General features: G+C 40.7%; 1 protein-coding gene across 1 annotated transcript; it reads left to right on the top strand.

The window, feature by feature from the left end:
• The first annotated feature begins 276 nt into the window (after positions 1–276).
• Positions 277–17,441, top strand: LOC122835855 (lysine-specific demethylase RSBN1L-like). The gene is made up of 8 exons (XM_044125274.1): positions 277–813; positions 1,068–1,193; positions 1,462–2,123; positions 10,631–10,768; positions 10,903–11,045; positions 12,363–12,530; positions 12,656–12,767; positions 13,936–17,441. The coding sequence occupies exons 1-8, from the start codon at positions 324–326 to the stop codon at positions 15,487–15,489; spliced, it is 3,393 nt and encodes a 1,130-aa protein (XP_043981209.1). The 5' UTR covers positions 277–323; the 3' UTR covers positions 15,490–17,441.
• Positions 17,442–17,524: the final 83 nt, after the last annotated feature.

Here is a 17,524-nt window from a genome sequence, read left to right as displayed (position 1 = left end):
ACACTACTTTTACAAAGTTTGAAGTCTCTACTGTCCAACAGAAATGAAATGCACACTTCTCATGGCGTCTTTTTTTTATACAGAAGTCTTTTAAATGCATGACGTCATGCCCGCCACAGGACGGGCGTCGACCTCAAAAGGTTTTAATATAAAAGAAATTTGAGAAAACCCACCACATTAAAAATATTATTGGGGAACTCCTCCCATCCCTATCCGCCCATCTTTTCTCTTATTGTACGTCATACGTAACAGGATAAGCCCCGCCCTCGGCCTATCTCTCACGCACCAGTTACGTCTGACCGTAAAAAATAGAAACTTCCAAGATGGCCGAGTCCGTGGACTCCATGCATTTCGCTGCGAACAGCAAAACAAATTCCCCGAAACCCCTACTGGCCAAACGACCGCCCGAGAGCCGTCCGCAGTCTTCCAGTGACATTTTCCCACCCACCCCGAAGAAGGTCAGGGTGGAGGAGAAGGGCCTGAAGCACAGGAAACTGAACGGAGAGGTGTGCGCAGGGGAAAAACACAACGGGAAGCAGAGTTGTGGAAGCCCAGCGAAATGGAGTTTCGGCCCGGCCAAGGCGAGCCACTCCACCGCCTCCGCGATGCCAACTACCCCTGTCCGGAAAATCTTCAAAATCAGCAACTTCCTGGCCTCGCCTCCCAAAGTGAAAAAGGCGAAGGAGAAGCGACATAAGGGGAAAGAGAGGAGCAGCGAAGCCCCGCGGAGCTCCGCCGCCTCTGTGGAGAGAGTGAGCCCCGCTAGCTGCCATACAAAGACGGAGAACGGCGACGTGAAAACGCTGCAGAGAGGTAGGACAACACGGCAGGGCCAGGCTGCTTCCCACAACACCACAGTTTGCTGCTTCACAGTAAAATAAACCCAGTTTACCCACAAATCCATCCATGGAATGTTTTGTTGAGTTATTCGACATTTTGCCGCACATCAGGCCTCTGTTTTTATTAGGCCCATATGCTGTGTGTATACACGTGGAAATGTTTCTCCTTGAATTATTTGCCACAGTTGGGACACAACAATGTTTCAGTTCACCTTTTCTTCTCCCTAGATCACAGTGTGAAGGAGAAAGACAGGCAGAAGAAGAAGGAAAAGAACAAGGAGTGGAAAAAACACAAATTACCACCTGTACATGACATTGTGAGAGAAAACGGAGAGGTGATGTCCCCCCAGAAAGGTAGGAATTTATTCAGAATTTAAAATAGCTTTATTATCAGGCCGAGGTAATGGTGTAATTATGCTCTTTAAATTGACTTAGGAATTTAAGTCAATTTAAAGCAGGTTTGGTTCTGGTTGTCCTGACATCTTATGCAAAATTATATTGGAAGTTAAGACAAACACATGACCTCAAGTGTAACAGCTGTATTTCTTGAAGTCATAATGGATCAAAATCATAATTCACAATGCTGTGCATTTGGTGTAAACAATTCTTGTTTTGATCACAGATTCTAAAGAGGTGCTCAGCGTTGGTTCAGAGGAAGAGCTGCTGCTTAAGAAACTCAAGAAGAAGAAGAAAAAGAAGCACAAAGACGGCGAGTGGGTGAAGGAGCGGCACAGCCGGCCCAAAATGTACCACCGATCCTGCCAGACTGTGTGCTCAGGGGTGACTCTGGGTCTGCCGGAGTTCCTCGGCCGGATCAACGGGGACAGCAGCAGCAGTGGTCTAATCCACAGCACTACAATACCACAACACTTCCAGGATTCTGCTGCTGGTGTTACTGGCACCATGTCCTCCATGGTCAGGGACAGGTTCAGCTACGGCTGCACAGCCACGGCGGGCCTTCCCGGGCTGGAGTTCAGCCATCTGATCCACATTGAGCAGCAGGCCAACGGAGGCGCCTCTGTGGTGCACGCCTACACCGAGGAGCTCTCCTGTCTGTCTCCAGCAGAGATGCAGCGCTTTGCGGAGGAGTTTGTGAGCCTGTCGTTCAGCGAGGATGGAGCTCAGGCCGCCCGCTTTGTGATGGGAATCATCCACGGAGCGGCTTCCTACCTCCCAGACTTCCTGGACTACTTCTCCTACAAGTTTCCCAATGCAACAGTGAAGATGGAAGTGCTCGGAAAGAAGGACATCGAGACGACAACCATGGCTACCTTTCACTCTCAGGTGAGGATGGGTTTCTGAACTGCGTCAGATAAAGACCGGGATGTTTTGCTACTTCGAAGTCTCTTGGTAGTTTGTGAGCAGCTTAGTTGTCACATCCTGAAACGACACACCTCTTAGTTTGTGTCCAGACTTGGTGGATCCTTTCAAGCTGCGCCGCAACATCTCCAGTCTTTTCTTGTGTGTTCAAAGCGTGTCAGTTTTCAGGTAGTCTCGTAAGGCTGAAAGCGCTGATGTTGTGTGGTTTGAAAAAGTCATGAAAGAGACGGCCCATATCTGGATGACTGTGTTAATGTAGAAATGTTTGTGGTAGCTTTTCTTTTTGTCCATAAAAAGCTGTGACTTTTCCATTTATTTATCAATGTAACTATTAAGTTAGTGTCAGATAGTTTGTGTCTTGCCATTGAAAGCCTGTTGGAGGTCTAAATGTGAGAAAATGATGGTGATTTTGTAGAACTGTCAGGTTTTTAGGGTGTGTGTCACATTTTGTGTGATCATGTTCTCAATAATTCACGTATCATGGAGCCAAGGGTATGGAGTTCAGTGTTCTGCTGCATCTTGATGGGAATTCATCAGCTTTGGTGTTACACCAGTATTTTGTTGTGTATTTACCAATCAACTGGTCATCTGGGAAGGAAATGTCAGTGCTGCTTGACTACAGACAAGAGGTCAGACACTTACCTGAATTCAGCTGAAAGACGAATAAGCAGTTTCAGTTTCAAGCATTCAGCATGCCGAGTTGGATGAGTCTTCTTCAACGCAGACAGAGGATCTTCATAGTGTCGCATAAGATTAATAAATGTTATTATACAGTCGTGACAGGCTAAGCAATGAATCAATTAATTGTATGGTAAATTAAAATGAGCTTGTTACTTTCTATCTTGACCACAATCGGTAAAGAGATGCTCCCCTTTCATTTTGAAAAATGCTGCAAACATTTAACAACATGTATGAAGTACTTAGTTTTCCCCTTTTTTTTATTTTTTGTTTTATAAAAGTCCTATCTGGTACATTTGGCTTTTTTTTCTTGCTTCAAATGGTTATATTTTTAAATGCAGTTTTGGTTACGGAGACTTCATGATCTGTTTGAATTATTATTGTTTTGGTTGTTTTGTTTATTTATTTGGGATATTTTAAATGTTTTCCAGTTGCAGTGTTAAATGTTCTTTGATTTTTGAGAGGATGCACTTACATTAATGTACCATTAATAATATTATACTAGCTGAAAGTGGTCCCAAAATGACAATGTTATTGTTTGACAGAATAATGTTCTGGACAATTTATCATCCAGATAAATTAGTTAATGTGACAGGCCTAATGCTACAGTATTGTTGCAGTTTTATAAATCCTCTAGCCACGTAAAACACTCCAGTGTGTTAGTTAGGCTTAGCTGGTGATCGCTATGACTAACCAGTGTTAAATATACGAAGAGGCAAAGCATCGTTTAAATAAGATTGTTCTCCTACGTCGCTGAAATGTAAGGCAGATATGCAGTAGTTTAATACTGAGGTGTTAAATAATCATTAGGAGAAAAAATCTTTTGCTCATCTTCTCAGTTTGACATCAGAAATCTGGAGTTTAATTCTTGATTTTTTGTTTCACTATTGAAAACTTTTTGTTTGTGTTGAAGTTGTCAAAGATTAAAATGTAAAAACATGGCAAGATTCAGTGGGAGGGATGCTCTGCAGTGATTGGTGGCTCTATTTGGGGCGTGCTCTATGATTGGTTGTTTGGTGGGTTGGGTTGTTTTTGTGCTGCGATTTACTGGGTGTTTTCTTTAGCTGGAGGAGTTTATCTCTTCAATGGAGAGTAAATCTTTCACCAGTCAGAAAAAAACATGCAGGCTGATCTGTGATTATTATGTTATTAACCGCTGACATTTTCAATGTGCAATAATGGAATTTAAACCACCAAAAACTAACAGCCTGGAGTAAGAGATGCACAGAGAGATTTTGTCTATGCCTATTTTATCTGACTCTGATTTCTCTTTAAGTTTAAAATAAGTGAGAACCTTCAAAATATTTTATAAAATGTAAATTTAACCACCTTTCCCCCAAATTATTCACAACGCTACAGACATATCTCAAATGATAATAGTATAATGGACAATAAGTATCAATTTTACAAAATAGGAAATAATTTTTTTAACATTTTGCTGGAAAAAAGAAGCATTTCTTAAACTTGTTTGCACTCTTCTGAATAATCAGTGCAAAAATCTTCCATCTTCTGTTTCCTCTGGTATTTTTAGGATTTTAATCTAGTGATGAGCGCCAAGCTTTCCGGTAGGAAGTCTTCACTGATTCTGTATCTCTATTAGGACTGGGCCACTCCAAAACATTAATATTACATCCAGTCACAAGAAACATGTTGGTAAAATCTAAATATTACTTTAAATCTAAACCTGCTTGGTTTATGAATAATTTTAGAGCCGTTTTACTGAAAAATACTGAAAAAACGATTTACTCCAACAGTTGACTAGGTGACAGTGCTGTTTCTATATGAACCGTTCACATCACTGTAAATCTAGTATGTTTTAAAATCCTCAAGGGTTTGGGGAATAAATATCTGTACAAATAAATCCACCTAACGGATGAAACATAACTCCTTTTTCTATTATTTGCACACAATGCCAGATTTTTAAATTTAATGTGAAGATAAGCAACTATACAGGATCTCTAAAGCTCTTTAAATTGACTGTGTTGCTATTAAAAGGGATTTTACTAAACAGATCAATGTTATTCCAGCAGCATGGCAACATGGGACATTTTTTTGAATTTCCTTTCACAGATTATATTATTGATTAGCACAATTATCAGTCTGTGCATGTTTTCTATGTAGAGGAAAGCTGCCAACATTTCCTAATCCAGCGTTTTCTGATCAAATTAAATTATTAATTTAATTTCATCGAACAAAGTATCTGTGCTGTAATATCTTTTGTCTTCCTGTTACTTAGAGAGAGAGAATTTAATAAGTAACTCATACTTACCTGTTGTTCCTTGGACTTAATTTGAAGATATCCCAGAACATGGCTAACTTTGACTCCTCTTTCTTCAGTTACTTCCACACTGAAGACTGTTGCCTGCATGGACTGCTAGACCTTACATATGACTTTCATTAATTAGGACAGAAAAGATCACAGCTTCTGACTGACCAATTTTTAATCTAGAGCAATCAAAACTGGCTGCTTTTTGAAGTACTAACAGGATTTTTACTTTACTTACTTTATTCATAATTTAGAACCATTTTTTTGTCTAAATTTAACATTTAGCTGGCTGCTCTTTAATGTTATTTGGTTTGTCTGTGTAACCTGTTACCATGTTGTCAGATTTATTGGACAATAGGGGCATGCAAGTTTAGGTTAAATGTTGTGGCCCCTACTATTAGCCAGTAGGGGGCGCTAACAGTCCCCTTGATAAGGGTTGATAATGAGCTGCAGCAGGAGGATTTACAGTTTTCACGTTAAGACTACAACAACAGTCTTGAATATGGTCTCCCTTTGGTTTGGTAAGCTCAGATTTTGGGTTGGTACGCCCTGGTTCTGGTCTTGACTAAACAACCGCTAATTATATGTGGAGCTTGTAGCATTTCAAGGTAGAGGATTCTCACTTCTGACAATGTTTGAGGATGACAAAGGCCATAGAGGGCGTTCACATTATGACGGATGAGAAAGAGAGGAGCAAACCTACCTGGTGCTCAGATCGCCTCGCTGGGTGACAAATGGTGCTGAGCCACTAAAAATGGAAGCTCGTGTTTGTCACATGCTTTGAGTTTAAGCCTGGTTTCAACACGCTTCAGCTAGTTAAATAAACGGATTTAGGTCACGGAAAGATTTTATATACAGTATCTATGCCAAACTCTCTTAGCTGTTAGAAAAAAATATTTCAAGACAGTGACAATATCTGCACAATATTTCAAACTGCAATTATGATGATGGTACAGTGTTTGGAATATATAACTTGGATGGAGCTAAGCTGTGATATTTTAAGAGCTTTGCTTAATGTTTAACAGTAACTCTGTAATGTGACGTTTCCCTGCAGTGGTGAAGTCCCACTTTATTTTCAATCCTCTCAGTATATGCAGTCAATGTGTTGAGATTTTACAATTTATCCATTTGTTTTTTATTGACTAATTTCACGTGATGATGCAGACTGCAGATGTACAGTTTTGCAGATCAGCATATAGTGAAGCAGCAGCTCTAAAAGCCTCTTTAGTTAAGCGACTGAATTAATTCATGGCAGCTCTCAGACTCGCGCATTGTATCCGTTTCTACAGCATACACACAGTAGTTATGGACTCAGGATTGCACTGCTTGACTTAATAGAGAGGTGCTGCAGAGGCAGGGGGTCTTTAGCGCTCACCGCCTCGGAGCTTTACAGTCGACGTGTGACGATTGTTTTACTGCTTTATTCAGGCTGTTTCAATTCATTGGTTACCATGTAAGTAACAAGAAGGTAAGAACAAAGCATTTCCAGAACCAAAATTGGTGTAGTGCTTCCTTTTCTCATGTTGTATGATTTGTATTTTTAGTGCTTCAAATTATGTCACTGAATGCCAGATTTGTTCAGTTTTTTAAATCTTTTTAGACTGCAGCAGGTGCACTCTCTCATTGCAAAGAGCGTTTTGGCACTTTTTGTAGAGTTTATAAAGCTTTGCTTTATAATTGACCTCAGGGTAGAAATCATTTAGCTGTTGCTCAACACTGGCCGGGTCGGTCACTCAACATGCGTTGTCACTTTGCTTTGTATTATATTTCTGCTTTCCAGTGTTAATGCAGATTAGAGCAGATTAACCGCATTGAAACAATAATCTTGTGTGACATAATACTGTTCAATTCTTATTTTTGCTTGGTTGTATTTGGAAGAGAAGGCGAAAGTGAAACAATGGAAGAGATCGTCAGTTGAGTGCAAACATTTTTTTCTCTGTTAATTTTAACTTTTAAACTTCAGATCAAGGCTGACTCGCAGCATAAAGTGAAACACAACAGGTTAGACTCAATCCAGCTAATATTTTAATAGAAATTAGTTTTTCTGCAGTGCAGAAATGCTGCACAATTAGATTAAGTATTAAGTTTGACAGCAATCAGCTGTCTAACAACTGAGAAAAAAAGTGCTTTAGGAAAATTAAAGGCAAAGGCTTCTCTTTAAAAACAACAAATTAATGGCATTATTTTTGTCGTTATTAGTGCAAAGCCCATAAAACAGATGGAGAGCCAGCTGCCATGTAGATAAAAACAAAAGATTAAAGGGGCAGTATTATGTATTTTCCAGCCATTTTTATAGCACACTTAAGTATTATACCACACCTCTCAGTGTTATTCTGAGAGGTGTGGTAAAAGAACTGTCAATCCTGGCTGTGCAGCAACAAAGTTGATTTATTAGGTCTGGTGCAACACAGCAGATTATAAAAATGGCAGCCATCAGCAGCCCCACTGCTACATCCAGCAGTTTATCTATATACCGATTAAACCCCGCCTTCTCAATTTATATCGGCCAATCACCTCAGCCTTCCAGAGTGGGAGAAAAAGGAACACTAAACACTAAATTATTTATCAGTAATAAAATATAAAGCAGACATTGTACATATGCAAATGCATAATTTGTAAAGCATTTTATTCTTTTATCTACTTTAAACTACAGCCCATCAAACTCCAGTTGGGTTTGAGGTGGGAATCCATTTTAGCAGGGTCCCAAGATGGCTGCCACAAAAAAAAAACAAAAAAACACCCACAAGGTAACAAACATTTCAAGCACACACACAAAACGTTCATTTACACACGGTAGAACTAAGGTTAGAGGAAAATCTCATTGCTTCTTAACACTGGGTTGTCTTCAGTTGTTATACGACGCCTTGAAATTGAGCCTATCTTTAAGAAGCTCCTGCCGCTATCAGCACGTCATCACAACAATTAAGCCGTTTACAGCCGCTCTTACCAGCGTTTCACTGACTACTGGTTCCTATGATGAGCTTAGCAGACTCTATTCCACCAGGCGTTTGCTGATTGCTGCTGCCGCGACTCTGTAGGAGTTAGCAGGGTTGGTGAGCTTGGCTCGGAGACTGCAGCTCAAAAGAGGAGAGATGTGGAAAAAGTGGCACTTTGTGAGAGCAAACGTTTTAGTCACCCAGAGCAGGTTGCCTCGGGAGATTAAAGGATTTCTTAAACAAGCCTGAAAGAGTCACAGCAACACTTCAGGTATGTTTTTGATGAGGGAATAACACCAGAACATGATGTAAATCGCAAAAAAGTCGATTTTACATAATAACCCACCTTTTAAGTAGCAAACCGGTGGACAAGATGTGCTTTAGTAGAAGTGCTTTGGATTCAGATGTGGAACACGTTATTGGAAACAGAGACAGGTCCATTAAAAAGGTTCATCATAAAATAACCAGAAGCACAAGTTTGTGGTTCTGATGATACTTCTGCCCTAAAAAAAAAAGTTATGTTATAAAATATGAGGCAAGCAGTTAGCAGGGTAGGTACAGAACACTGTGCTATATCTATTATGCTTCTTCATCTTAATAGTCTTGTAGTTAAATCAGTTGTACTTCAAAACTAAAAATACAGCAGGAATAAATCTGATCATGTTTATCAGAAACGGGTCTGGTTCTTGTCCGCCATCAGTGTCACCAGTAGAGCCGCCTGCTGTCTCCACTTCTCACCGTGACGCGGCTGCATTTACATTCAGATCAGGTAGCTGCAATCTTTTCAATTACGATGTAATTTACTGTTCTCTTAAAACCAAATCAGACGGCGCGACGTGTTAATGTCAGGTCTGAACAGGCCGGCGTCGACTTGAACGCACATCACCGAAGCAACCACCTTCTCCTGACGTCACGCCGCGCCGCGAGAGCAGCGGCTTCCCTCCCGGATGTTTTCTCTTCCAAGATAAAAACGCGATCGATAAAAGAGCGGCATCCAAACCTCCAGGGTGTTTTCCTTAGAGAAAACATTCTGCTCTGCTTTTATGATAATTTCTGCAGCAACAGCGGAAAAAGGCACAGTTGTGAGTTCGGAGGCAGTGCTCTGCATCTGTCCTGTCTGTTCTGGTTCTGGACGAGCTCTGCACCGAACGCCTCGAGCCAATACGTTTGCTTCTGCTCAGGTGTTGGTGAACACGGCCGAACCGGACGCGGAGGTCCAGAGCGGGCCAGGATGTGTGGCTGCATACAACACGTTGGACTAACGTGAAGATATTAGATATTAGTTTGAAATATAATTTTAGGATTTATAGTCAACGATGATTCACTGACACTAAGGCTTTCACTCAGATGTTGAACTTAATGTTAGCCATAGAGCCATTTCACTTTTCCTACATCTATATGATTGTTGACGGAGCTATCTTTAAATATTTAGATTGTATTTTTTGAATCCAAGAAGTTCATATATTAACATTTAATGATATTTAAACATTTAATGATATTTAAACATTTTTGATCATTTATTATTCAATTTCCTAACTTTTATCTCCATATACTGCACATATCCATGCTTGTGTAGTTTTGTTTGTCTTTCTCTAAAAGGTTGAAGAAAGTAAAATTAGTGTATTAATTACTGCTGTGGAAAAATGTAAGGGAACACATAAAATTATCAGTTTATCTGATTTTACTTTTTATCTTTATATGTTTGAGTAAAACAAATGTTGTTCTTTTATTCTGTGAACTACTGACATGTCTCTGAAGTTCCTAGCAAAAAATTAGAAATAGTCAAAATAACAAAAAAGATACAGTGCTGTCAGACCTCAAAAATGCAAAGAAAACAAATTCATATTAATTTAGAAACAACAATACTAATGTGTTAATCCAGGACGAGTTCCGAAATCAATATTTGGTGGAATAAATTTGAGATTTTCTCTTAATGTTTTCCAGAGTTTTATGTTATACTGGTTTGCAGGATGATATGGACTTAAATATAATATTGTTATAATAAAACCGATGATTAAAAACTATTTGTTAAATCTGTTTTAGGTAACTCACTGTGTGTCACAGCAGTCTTTGCCCCACAAACACAAATATTTCTCTAGAAAACATTCACTTTTGTAAAATAAATAAATAATAAACTGATCTGTATTTGATCCTATTTTCAAATTTATTGATATTTATTGATGCTCTCAATGAACAAAATAGTAAAACTAACAAAACAGACCGTTGCGAGGTTTTTTTTAAAACAGCATTAATTATAATTTATCATTACAACATTACAGAAAACATATAAATATGAGCTGTAACGATGATGGTTGCTGTCAGCCTTGAGCTTGACCTGTGGATCTGAATACTTTGTTCTTGTATGACTGAATTAGAGCTGTAGATTTGAAAATGTCTGAATGATTCTCTATCCCTCCATCACATTTCTCTGAGTACCAACAGCTTGGCTTTTATTGACTTTGCTCCTGACATTTCCGTTTCTCGATAAGCGCTGAAGGTTGAGGTTTTCTGAGTGCGCAGTTAAGAGCAAACAGTGAAAATGCCACCTGCCGTGATGTGAGCTGGGGGCTGATTCGTGTCCCCTCCTCCAGGTGAAGAGGACGTATTCCCGGGGAACGTATCGTGCCGGCGCCATGCGGCAGGTCAGTCTGGTCGGAGCCGTGGACGAAGAGGTCGGCGACTACTTCCCAGAGTTCCTCAGCATGTTGGAGGAGTCTCCTTTCCTGATGGTCAGTGCTCTCCCATAGATGCAAAATGTCCGCACCAGCGGCGTGTCAACATCTGTTCGACCTTCCTCTGTGTGTGTGTATATGTGTGTTCTTGAGTTGCGTAACCTGACGTTTCCCGCCCCGTGTTTGTGCAGCGAACTCTACCATGGGGAACCTTCTCCAGTCTGCGGCTGCAGAGCCCAACTGAGAGCGACGACGGGCCCATCATGTGGGTCCGACCCGGGGAACAGATGATCCCCATGGCGGACATGCCGAAATCCCCCTTCAAAAGGAAAAGGTGAATTTCTATTCCTTCACCACATTCTTATGTCAGACATGCTGCACTGTAAAACGCAGACATATCACATGATTTAGACGAGTGTGATGTTTACTTGCTTTAGGCCGTTTTGGATGTGACTAGATCTGGTTCTAAATGACTGGATGGAAAACAGTGTGAAATTAAAGTCATTCAACATTCAAGTATCCTAGCTATAAACTGACGTACATCATCATTTATTGTATTTAATAAATATTTAATTAAATGAGTTACTTTTGAATAATACAAATCTTGTACTTCAGGGATGCCAGAACATTATGTAACATTTATGTAACAAATTTATAAACTGGAGAGTATTCATGGGCCTAAGAGTATAAACAATGAGTATTCATAGTTTATAAAAACTAAAATCTCAAAAAGTTTTATTCAGGATGCTTTTTCCTGCCTAGCAGTAAACTAAACATGAAATGTTTTAATTAAATAGTTAAGAGTCAGATTATTTTTTGTAGAAAGCAAATGTGTAAATCATTGTACATCCAAAACTTTAAAAGGGTTTTGCATGTTTTCCTTGCTGAAAGAAAGTCAATCATTTCACTAATGTAATTCACACCCGTTTGAAGAATATGATTTAGTCTATTCTCAGAAAAAAATAAAACATGATTTATGTCCTTTATTTGAAAACTCTTCCTAAATTTATCAGAATTTTAACAATGTAATTAAAAGCAGATTTGGGGTTGACTGAAGTTTCTTTAGTGTATAAGACAATGGATAAATGCGCTTCTATCTTCTATAAAATTAAAAAGAAAGCATAAAATTTGGTTACTAAAAGAGGAATATACTTTGTGTTCTTCTATTTTGGTCAGGAGATTTTAATTTGTGGGACACAAACGTCTCTATCTGCATCAGTCAGAAATTTGTATCATTCTGGACCACAAATGGCCCCTGCGCCACACTTTGGACATCCTGGTATCCTTCTACCAAAGTTGAACTAGAATTTACTGGAATTGGAAAAACTTGGATTTTATTGCTTGATGAAAATGTGATTAATCAGAATTAATTAACTAGTTTTCAGAGGCATTCGAGTAAACAAGTGAGAAAAATGCATCAATTTCCTTCCTGTTCTTAAGCATGCGCCGCTTTGTTGGTCTATCATAAATAATCCCAGTAAATCACATTGAAGTCAGTTATTAGCACCTGAAATAAAGCAGAAAAAGCTCTAGAGGTGTGAATGCTTTGACGAAGTACAAAAACCCATTTAAATACCTTTTTACTGCACCTGCTGGAAGAGAGTTCGCCTCCTCTGTAGACCATGACGGCTGTGAACTGGATGTGTTGCAGGTCCACCAACGAGATCAAGAACCTGCAGTACCTGCCCAGAACCAGCGAGCCCAGAGAGATGCTGTTCGAGGACCGGACCAGAGCCCACGCCGACCACATCGGTCAGGGCTTCGAGCGACAGACCACGGCCGCTGTCGGCGTGCTGAAGGCCGTCCGCTGCGGAGAGGAGTGAGTGCCGAGGATCCGTTTCACTTCTCCAGATCCTCCCGCGGTGCATGCTGGGAGGTCTGAAGCTGCCCAGCCTGTGGTTTACTCAGGCTTGCTTTTTCAAAACCTGTTGTTTCGATTCACAGCAGCGACACTCCCGGCCGGATCACCAAAGACGTTGTGTGTTTCCACGCCGGAGATTTCCCAGACGTGGTCATGAGGCTGCAGCTGGACCTCCATGAGCCGCCGCTGTCGCAGGTGGGACGGGCGTTTCTTTCTTCAAGCTTTCCAGCAGCGTGCGATTCATATAAATGCTCGTTTCTTCTTCCTTTACTGCCCCACTAATTGTTTCCATGCTGACAGTAAATCTGGTTACTGTGTGCAATGTAAATTAAATGCTAATCCACTGACTATTAACTCAACTTGCCAACAAAAAGGGAGCTGCCTAGATTCTATGTTTTTAGTCTAAAAGTGTTTTTATTGCAGACAATAGACAAATTAATGGTGAGGTAAAAATGCATATTTAACAACCGTGCAGCCGGTTTAGAGTAAACAAATTCTGATTTAATTTACTCACTGTTCTTGTGGGCAGAAATTAAGTTGTCTCTTGAGATTTTAATGAATGAGATTAGGCTGAAATTCTGTAATCTGGTGATGTTTAGGGTTTGACACAGCCTGGAAATTATTTTTGGAATTTTATATAATTGGAAAAGTTTAAGAGAACTGAAAATAAAAAGTATTTCCCAACTTTTGTCCTAAATCCAAAAGAAAGAGGCATTTTTGCTTTTCTTCCTCCTTCCTTTCACTCATACATCCTTTCCTAATTTCTTTCCTACTTTCCTTCCCTCCTTCTGCACTTCCTCCTCCTCGACATTCGTTCAGTCCAACCTTTTGTCACTCCTTTATTCATTTCTTTCTTGTATTTTCTTCCTTTCTGTTGTTCTCTTTGTGTTTATTCCTCTTTTCCTCTATCCCCCTTCTATCATTTCCACTCACTCTTTTTTGTGTGCTTCCTTTTGTTCTTATTTCCATCCTTTCAAACTTTACTCTTGTATTTCCTTTCTTTAATAAGTCCTTCTATCACTCCTTGTATCCTCCCCTTTTTTTCCTTATCCTCTCCCATTGTGGAACAATCTGCCAAAAATCTGAAATTTGGGGTCTGGAAATGTTTTAACATAATTAATTTAGTCAGTATTGGTAGAATTAATGTTTTTTGTCAAAATAAAAGTATCTAGTAAATAAACACCACCAGACAGTCAAAAGTTACATTAACGTCAAAGTAGGAAGAAAATGTCTGAATTAAAGAGGGGGAAAAAATAACAAATTTATCCTGCAGGGTTTTGTTTTGTTTCTAAAATAAATTTGGTGAACGTTAGAGTAAATAGAGCTAGCTAAGCGCTGCGTCCTCTTGTCTCCGTGTGTCCAGTGCGTCCAGTGGATAGACGACGCCAAGCTGAACCAGCTGAGGAGGGAGGGGATCCGATACGCTCGCATCCAGCTCTACCACGACGACATCTACTTCATCCCCAGAGGAGTCGTCCACCAGTTCAAGACCGTCTCGGCCGTCTGCAGCCTGGCCTGGCACATCCGGCTCAGACAGTACCACCAGCAGGAGGAGAGGAAAGAGGAGGCAGAGGAGCAGAAGTTTTCACTAAGCGAAGCGCTGCATAGAATCAAACAGGAGGAAGACGTGGAGGAAGAGGGCAACAAGTGTGACTTTGCAGTACAGACGGTGAGGAAGGTGGAGGACGAGGACATTGAGGGACGAGAGGAGCCACCGTCTCAAACGCTGACGCATCATTTCAAGGAGGAAGAGGAAGATGGCCAGGAAGAGATGAAGGAGTTGCCAGGAACACAGTTTCTGCCTTCGGTCCAAAATGAATCAGAGGAGGTTGTCTTCAGTCCCACGGCGATGGAAATTAAAGTGGAAGAGCTACAGGAGGACAGAAAGGGCGGTGCAGAGACCAATCAAAGACCGCCGGGTCAGGAGGACGCTGGACAGGACGCAGCGTCCCTAAAGTCCTCACAGCAGATCAAGAAGGAAAGTGATGTGGAGGAAGAGCGGCAGCCAAAGCCAGCGCTGCCAGACAAGACTAAAGACGACACGACGAGCGCTTACAGCACACCGCAGATCAAAAAAGAGAAGGATAAAGGAAAAAGAGAGCGAGACGAAAGGGAGAGGATTAAAGAAAAGAAGGAGAAGGACAGGAGTAAGGACAAGGATAAAAAAGACAGAGGAAAAGACAGAGAGAGGGAGAAGGTCAAGAGTGAAGGAGGAAGAGACGGGGGTACCCTGATTCTGACGCAGATAAAGAAAAAGGAGGATGAAGAGCGGATGAAAGAGGGAAATCAAGGCTGTCCGACTGCGCCGTCTGCTCAGAGAGACGAGAAGTGGGCCAAAGAGGCCGACCCCAAAATACAAACCCACTTCAAGAGAGACAAGGAGCACGACAAGGACAGGGGAGCGCCTCCGTCCCGGCCCGACAGAGAGGACGGCTCACACAAACACAAGTCCACACATGGGAAGAAAGAGAAGAGCGGCCACAAAGAGGGCAAGGACACGAGCGCGTCGGGGAAACCAGGCAGGGAGGACGGAAAGACGCACAAACTCACGCAGCTGCAGGTGAAGAAGGACAGCAAGAAGGAGAAAGACGGCGGCAGAGAGGAGAAGCCTGAACACAGGAAGAAGCCTGAACACAAACCAGCACGGGCGCTCTTCACGTTCGATCTCTTTAAACCCATGGAGGCTCACCAGCCACTTGCTCTCTCCTTATCAGACAGCAGACCCAAACCTCACACCGACCCCCGAGGGTCCTCCTCCAAACCTGGGTCAGATGCTCGGACACTTGTTCCCTCTAAAGGATCAAAAGCAAAGGACTCCTTGCAGGGAAAACCTGCGACGTCGGCGGGGCTGCAGGACTCACTAAAGCAGCCTCTGAGGACACAAACGCCACAAACACAGAAAGACTTCTCCATATGAATGTCTCCATGTCTTCTGCTTTTATTGTACTACTTATGCCAAGGCCTTGTTAAAATATTTGACGGTTCACCCTTCCTTTAAAAGGCAACCATTCCACAAATTAGACGTTGTCGCTGTGACGCAGCGAGACAAGGATGCGCTCTGCGAGTATTTTAACAGCGCCAGAGAATGTAAGCTAAGGAGCTCACTTCCCTTGTTGGTCAGCAGACGTACTAAGGCTTTAACACGATTCGCTTTGGTGACCCGTGTGTCTGTGCCTGTGCACTACTTAGCTTCGCTCATAAAGCTCCTATTTTAGGTACTCGAGTCAATCTGAAAACAATCATCTTCATAGTACCTTGCAAACGTTTGGATACCTGTTTCACGTTCAGTCATGTCACAACCACAAACTTAGATGGATTTTCTGGGGATTTCAAGAGAGAGAGCGACACAAAGTGACTAAGGTTATAGGATTCACCATTTTGAAATCTGCTTTTCTCCTTTTTCTGATACCCTGAAATAAAATCCTGTGCAACAAATAAACTTCAGAAGTTGAGTAATTGGTAAATAAACCTGTAAAATATTTATCTGCCCTTAAATCAGGTCTCAGGTTTCACTGCAGGTGCAGCTGGAAGCTCATTCAGAGTGGACATCGGTTTCAAGCTGTCCAGTCAGATTTAGGGCTACACCAGGAGTCTGCAACCCTTACAGCATAAAGAGGCATTTGGTGCTTAAGACAGCCAAATAAAAGTCATTTACTCTAGGAATTTCTTGTCATTTTTAAAGAACCAGAATTGTATTTACTGAATTTTATTTATGTTCCAGTTTTAATGACGAGGAAAACCATCAAAAAATTACGATAAAACTGGTACTTTATTGTCATTCTTTGTGGAAATTTAGTGCATATATATACGGCAAGAAACTGAAATAAAAACAGTTAAAAACACTTTTTGTTATATTTGTGTTTAAAAACATTAACTGGTTCCTTTTTAATTTTTAGCCAAAGTTCTTTAGAGCCATTGAGAAAGTCCAAAGAGCCACTAGCAGCTTTAGAGTCTCAGGTTGCAGACCCCTGGTCTACAGTCCTACCCTCAGATTTAGCTCTAGCCGTCTTAGAATCGACTCTAAATCTGTCCTTACCAGCTACATGTTGTGCCGAGTCCCACACCATGGTGGAGCCACCACCATGCTTCATAGAGGAGCACGGATATGTTTCAAATGTGTTTTTTTTATTATTATTCAACTTTTTCAAAACTTTATCTCTTATTGTTTCTGCTGTGTTCATTGGTCTTCATCCTGCCGTGAAGAAGATGTATTTAAAATGAGGTTATGTTACAAACTGTCCACTAATTAGGTAACTTCTGTCGGTAATTAGTTGTACCGGATTTTTATTTAGTGGTATCAGAGTGAATCGGTGCTGATTGCAAATTAATTATGTTTATTTGTTAAATATTCTGCATCTCTATTAGCTGAGATCCCGATAAAAAAAACATTGGAACTTGTGGCTATGGCGTGACACGGTGTGGAAACCATTTGAAATACTTTTGCCGGGCGCTGAGCGACATGAACTGGGAGATTTACTGGTCTGTAAATCATCTTACTGTTGCTTTGGTGGGCAGGATTTTTATTGTTTATAACACTCCAAAATCAGATTCTATCAATTGTTTTCAGACTGGACTGTTTGACACACACAGGGCTGTAAATTATACTGTAAGTACCAAAACTGTACAGTCTAGATGTTATTAGCACTGGTGTGAGGAAAATGTATACAGAAATTGCATATATTTTTTGTAAGACAGGTTTTATTTTCCATAGAGCTTATTTATATCATTTACTGTCTGTTTTTATTTGAAACTGATGTATGTGAAGATTTTGTTGTAAATACATTTTATTTCCTAAGATAATACTTGGTAGTGTGATTTATACTCTGATCAGAACCTCTCAATAAATGGTTCTAAATGTTGACTAAGTTACTACGTGTCTCCTGTTTTTTTTCCAAGTTTTAATTTACTGATTAAATGCTTCAGGGTGAAGCATGGCAACGTGTGGAGTTACT

Source organism: Gambusia affinis, linkage group LG08 (assembly GCF_019740435.1).
Source record: "Gambusia affinis linkage group LG08, SWU_Gaff_1.0, whole genome shotgun sequence".
NCBI lineage: Eukaryota > Metazoa > Chordata > Actinopteri > Cyprinodontiformes > Poeciliidae > Gambusia > Gambusia affinis.
Note: the sequence above shows the minus strand (reverse complement) of the source record. Positions and strands in the feature narration are given on the sequence as shown.

Excerpts from the sequence above, each read along its gene's own strand:
- LOC122835855 (XM_044125274.1), top strand. The coding sequence starts at position 324 with ATGGCCGAGTCCGTGGACTCCATGCATTTCGCTGCGAACAGCAAAACA. Across the intron at positions 814-1,067 it reads CGTGAAAACGCTGCAGAGAG|ATCACAGTGTGAAGGAGAAA; the intron begins GTAGGACAACAC and ends TCTTCTCCCTAG. Across the intron at positions 12,768-13,935 it reads ATGAGCCGCCGCTGTCGCAG|TGCGTCCAGTGGATAGACGA; the intron begins GTGGGACGGGCG and ends CCGTGTGTCCAG.